General features: G+C 39.2%; 1 protein-coding gene across 2 annotated transcripts in view; it reads left to right on the forward strand.

The window, feature by feature from the left end:
- plekhh3 (pleckstrin homology, MyTH4 and FERM domain containing H3) overlaps nt 1-3,602 on the forward strand; it is a 40,278-nt gene extending 36,676 nt beyond the window's left edge. For both annotated transcript variants that reach the window (XM_016527575.1, XM_016527576.1), the window contains 3 exons: nt 228-659; nt 1,013-1,204; nt 2,744-3,602. In XM_016527575.1, the coding sequence (XP_016383061.1) occupies nt 228-659; nt 1,013-1,204; nt 2,744-2,881 (762 nt within the window). In that variant the 3' untranslated portion in view covers nt 2,882-3,602. The remainder of the gene's footprint in view (nt 1-227; nt 660-1,012; nt 1,205-2,743) is intronic.
- Nucleotides 3,603-6,071: the final 2,469 nt, after the last annotated feature.

The raw sequence follows: 6,071 nt of genomic DNA on the forward strand, positions 1-6,071 counted from the left end.
ATACACACACAAAAGAGAACGGCTTGAGCGTAGAAAAAAAGAGTGATTTTCCAATTCTTCCTCTCTGTTTGTGTTAAATGCGAACTAGTTGCACACTTGTGTGGACAGATGTGTGCATAACGTCTTTATTAGTCAAGTCAAGTGAAAAGCACCATACAAACACTGCACACTAGTGAACTCTGTAAACTTTCCCTTGTTTGACTTCCTCCTCCCTCTCTCTGTCTCAGTGTCATGAGATGGTGGTGCGGGGGCAGCTGCCAGCCTGTGAGGATGACCTTCTTTCCCTGGCAGCGTTGAGACTGCAGTGTCTACTGGGAGATTTCAGCGCCCTCTCGCCGTACCCACCCTTGGAGCAGCTCTTTCCGGCTGAAGTGGTGGAGGCCCGGGCCCTACTGGCCCCTGTCGATCCCCCTGGCTGCCCTTCCTTCCCCGGGGGTCTGCTGGCTGGGACGCTGTGGGGACACAAGCGGCGACAGGAACAGGACCAAAGACTGCGGGCCAGACTAAGGGAAGAGGGAGCCGTGGTGATGTCGGCCATTTTGGAGCGCTGGAAAGCCCTGGCGGGATACAGTCGCAGAGACAGCATGGCCGCCTATCTCACCATCGCCCGGCAGTGGTCCGGGTTTGGCTGTACGCTCTATGAAGTGGACTTCTACATCGTGAGTGGTTCCCACAATGTAACTGTTTTCAACATTGATAATAACAAGAAATGTTTCTTGAGCGGCAAGTGAGCATATTAGGATGATTTCTGAAGGATCATGTGACACTGAAGACTGGAGTAATGGCTGCTAAAAATTCAGCTTTAAAATCACACTTTAAAAATATATTCAAATAGAAAACATTTATTTTGAATTGTAATAATTCACAATGCTATTTTTACCAAATAGATGCAGCCTCGATAAGTTTAAGAAACTTCTTTTAAAAGCATTGAAAAAAGTTTTAAACATTTGCATCACAGGATACTTTTGCCAGAGAATCAGAGCTGTGCCTATCATCTTCCTGTTTCTCATAGAGCTCGACAGGAAGCTTCTCTCAGAAGTTGTGGCTGGGCGTGGCGGCTTCCTGTGTGTCTCTGTATCGTCAGGGTGAGGCTGAAGCGTTGGAGTCTCTGCCGATTGGTCAGATCTGTTCCTATGGCGTCTCTGATAGCAACACGTTCAGGATCACTGCAGGAGACAGAGATCTGCTCTTCGAGACCTCCAAGGTAAGCAGGCTGCATAGTGGTTATATCATCAATATCCCGAACTGGAATCGCAACTAATGTACTAAAGTGACTAAAACTAAAGTAAAAATAAAGATTAAGATTAATAATTTTTTTAAAGTAATAAAAATGTATAAAATATTTTTAAAAATTAATAAAATAATAAAAATAACTAAAACTTGGACTAAAATGAAAATGAAAACTAAAAATATAATAATTCAAAATATTAGTAAATGCTATAATAATATATAAATAATACTGAAATACTGGCAGCCACAAAACCACCCAAAATACCACCTTTGCATCAGGAAAACAACACTCACATTTCTTCAGTAAATCTAAAACATTTAAAGAATAAAACTATTGCCATAGCATTTTATATACACAGATGGTAGCTCTACTTATCATAGTTTCCCTCTAGCAATAATGGAGAGATGCAACTTGGCCTTCATGTTAGCATCATGCATGCATACTATTAGGCCAGAATACTCCAGATATAATAGGGGAAGCATATACCCACACAGAGTTTTAGACCAAAATACATAATATGCATGTTCTGTAAATTCGTAAATATAAGAGTAAACATGAAACATGCAACCTTGGATAGTTCTAAACTAGAAAGATGTTGACGTCAATGTGTTTGTATCTTGTACTACAAACCTCCTTCCAGCACTCAAACAATACAGGTCAGACCAGCTGTGTCTTTCAGTGTGCTCACATGTGGAAGCACTGAGACAACCAGTCTATCTTCTTCTGATATTAGCTGCAGGCTCACGCCCATCCTGTGCCGTCACTCCTGTGCACTTTAACCTGATAAATCTCTTGAGTTTTCATGCTAAACCATTTGCCTTGACATCTGCCTGCCTTCTGAGTGATGCAAGAACATCTCTGCTAGCTCACACCTACACTGTTAATGACGTCCAGTCATTGTCAGTCATCAACTGTCGCCTATAGCTGTTCTGATCCATAATCACTCTTATGGATGTCAAAATAACAGATTAAAAATGTTTAATATGACAAACAAGTGCAACTGTCAGTGGATTTCATTTGGTGTTTGATTGCTGTCATAAACTAATAATAAATCATAAACTAAACAATTCTTTCTTAAAAAATAAATAAATATACTGTATATATATATATATATATATATATATATGTGCAACCTTGGTGAACATCCCTGTTGAACAAAACAGCATATGTATGTTTTGAAGCATGGCAGGTGGTTTGAGCTGGTTTAAGCTGGTCATCTGCTGGTCCTAAGCAACTAGCTCCTGCTCAGGACCAGCTTAAACCAGCTCAAAATAGCTGCCATGCTTCAAAACATACCTAACCAGCATATGCTGTTTTTTTTTTCGACAGGGATGAGACTTCTTTTAAAAACATGAATAAATCTAGAGCCATGCTGACCTAAAAACTGTTAACCCAGGGGTAAGTTTGGTGTACAAAGCCTTCTAGAGTGTAAGTCATTGTACTAGTGTAAAATGCTTAGCACATATTTCACAGTGGAAATTTACTCGAGTCATCTCTCTCTCTCTCTCCTAGCTGACTGAAATCATGCAGCTGATGAATGCTTACTTCAGTGCCACCCGTCGCCAGCTAGGCAAGGATGACTGCATCTCCATGGAGACAAACCCTAAGCTCCACCCCTCCCTACTTGAGCTCCCCTCTCACCCGGTGTGAAGAGAGATGGACTCGCGCACACCCACACGCACACACTGACTCTGACTGATGTACACGTGCATATGCAGTCCTGACTGATTGCTTCCCTGTGTGGAGCTTTTGCAAAGAGGACGAACTCAGATGAGACTGAAAGGAGCAGATGCTGTGGAAATAGAAGAGGAGTGGAAGGTGTCCAGGGAGCCACAAGCAGGAGAGCAGGTTCAGGAACTCACTTGCTACACCGCCAGCCAAATCCAGAAAGAACATGGGGCCCTCCACCGGCCCCTGCCACCTGGGAGCCCGCCAAATATCACAGAGAGCATAATAGCCTGACTTCAGAGATGAACAGTGCAAAAATCATTTTCTGAAGTAGTATTTTTGCCTTGTTTTTTAGTGTTTAAATATTTAAACATCCTTAAAACAACATGAATTTATTTTGACTTATTTTGAACAATTAAAATACATTTCATTTTCCTTGAATTCATCACGTATTAAGACTAATTTTAAGACTAACTTCAAAGAATTGATCTCAAATTAAGTTACTTTTTCTTATTTTGCTTCTCATGTAAATGCACCTTGTTTAAAGAATGTTTTAAATTTTTATTGGAAAACATGACAAAAATACAGTTTTTTTTTGCAGCGATGTCTTTATATTGCACTACAGGAAGACGACACAAACACATTGCCGTTGCACTCACACGAAAGCACTCGCTCTGCTTTAAACGTTCCTTTCCAGACTCCTGCCTGGATCGTCATTAAACTCATCCTTAAAACAACATGAATTTATTTGTACTTATTTTGAACAATTAAAATACATTTAATTTTCCTTGAATTCATCACGTATTAAGACTAATTTTAAGACTAACTTCAAAGAATTGATCTCAAATTAAGTTACTTTTTCTTATTTTGCTTCTCATGTAAATGCACCTTGTTTAAAGAATGTTTTAAATTTTTATTGGAAAACATGACAAAAATACAGTTTTTTTTTGCAGCGATGTCTTTATATTGCACTACAGGAAGACGACACAAACACATTGCCGTTGCACTCACACGAAAGCACTCGCTCTGCTTTAAACGTTCCTTTCCAGACTCCTGCCTGGATCGTCATTAAACTCATTCATCAAACCATACATGACCTTAAAATGAAAGCAGGTGCAAGTCACTTTCACGTCGACCTTCAGAACTGTCCATTACTGAACCGACAGTGGTGCGTGAGAGAGAGACATATTTGAACATTTTAAGCTGTAGAAACCAAAGGATCTTTAGCTCGTCTCTATGATGTGAGTGTATTTGTGAAATGCTTTGAGCCCGACCTGGTGCTGCTTGACTGTGCTGTTAGCTTACAGTAACTCAATCTTTAATTCACCCATACTCCATAATCAGGCAAATTATTTTCTGTATTCATATTTCGGTTGTTAGGGTTATCTTTGCTTTTGTGCAGCTTGTCTGCATGAATACAAATCTGAAAAAAGGTTACCAGCTACTTGAAATTCAAAGGTGGAGGGCAATCACATCTTCAATGTTGTTTATTTTGGTTTTTGTTTTAAGCCGTGTCTTTTGCCCAAACCGCGTTCCACCTACAGCCCCTGTGATGGCAGTAGCGGTTGTCACATGCTTTGTTTTGTGTTCTCTTCATGTCACTCTTTAGCTGCAGGCAGCTCCGCCCACTGTCATACATGTAACAAAACTCGAACGACGACCTCTGATGCTTTAGACCGGGGGTGGGCAAACTTGGCCCTTCCAGGTCACTTACCTTCAGAGTTTAGCTCCAACCCTAATCAAACACACCTGAACCAGCTAATCATTGTCTTCAAGACTACTAGAAAGCTACAGACAGGTGACTTTTATCAGGGTTGGATCAAATCTCTGCAGGAAAGTGGCCTGGAAGGGCCAAGTTTGCCCATCACTGCTTTAGACAGGTCACTTTCCTTCAGAGTTTAGCTCCAACCCTAATCAAACACACCTGAACCAGCTAATCATTGTCTTCAAGACTACTAGAAAGCTACAGACAGGTGACTTTTATCAGGGTTGGATCAAATCTCTGCAGGAAAGTGGCCTGGAAGGGCCAAGTTTGCCCATCACTGCTTTAGACGGTTTGTATGCTGCATGGTACCTTTATTGTTACACGTGTAATAGTCAATTGCACTATTGTTTGTATAGCTAACTTAAATGTGCAATAATGCAAAATGATGAATACTGTATGTAATAAAAAGCAGCACCATTACAACATCACTTGAGTGTCAGTTATACTGTTTATGTGAAAAAAATTATTTGTATATTACTTATTTACGAAATAATACTTTTCACCAAAGATACATTAAATTGATAAAAAAGTGACAAGTAAAGATTTCTACATTTTACAAAAAAAAAAGTTAACGACTCTAAACTTTTAAACAGTACTTTATATTTTATAATAGTTTTTTATATTATTTTATATAGTTTTTCACACTATATGCTTACTATTTTAAAGCAGATTTATAGAAAGATATTACAGTAATATTTAAGTAATCTATATGGTCACTACAGTTCAAAATCAATATGGTTTTGCCTATTTTTCATGTTGTTGATTTAATTTCATGCATTTAACATTTTTGAATAAAGCTTATTCAAAAATGTTAAATGCATGAAATTAAATCAGGCATTAAGACCCTACAATGAAAAGATCAAAAACCCCACTGAAACCAACTGGTTAAAATAAGCATGGAAGTTACAAGGAAAGTAACAAGCATTTCTAAGAAAAGGTTACTTGATTTGATATATTGCTTATAATGCAATGAAATTACGTTTTGGGACCAGTGCCACTAATAAAAAATTGCACTGGAGAGACATGAAATGTCTGCAACCTTTGGAGGAAATAAAGTTTAACTGCTACCATATGTGTCAGGGGTGTCCTATCCCTCTCCTGGAGGGCCACTATCCTAATTAAACACACCTGAACCAACTAATCAAGGAATTCAAGATTACTCGAAAGCGCCAGACAAGTGTGTTAAGACAGGTTGGAGCTAAACAAAGCCCTCCAGGAGCAGGATTGGGCACACCTGATGTACAGTGTGTCCTTGATTCAACTTATCAGTATCTGTTGGCAAGTATTGGAATATGAATATAAGAGATGAAGACCAGAGTGGTTATCAAAGGTAAAGGCATTAATTCCTGAGCTATTTCATGTGTTTTAAAGCCAAATTACCCATGTGAGTGACTGATATGAGCGCAG

This window comes from Sinocyclocheilus rhinocerous, unplaced genomic scaffold (assembly GCF_001515625.1).
Source record: "Sinocyclocheilus rhinocerous isolate Xijiao unplaced genomic scaffold, SAMN03320098_v1.1 scaffold273, whole genome shotgun sequence".
Lineage (NCBI taxonomy): Eukaryota > Metazoa > Chordata > Actinopteri > Cypriniformes > Cyprinidae > Sinocyclocheilus > Sinocyclocheilus rhinocerous.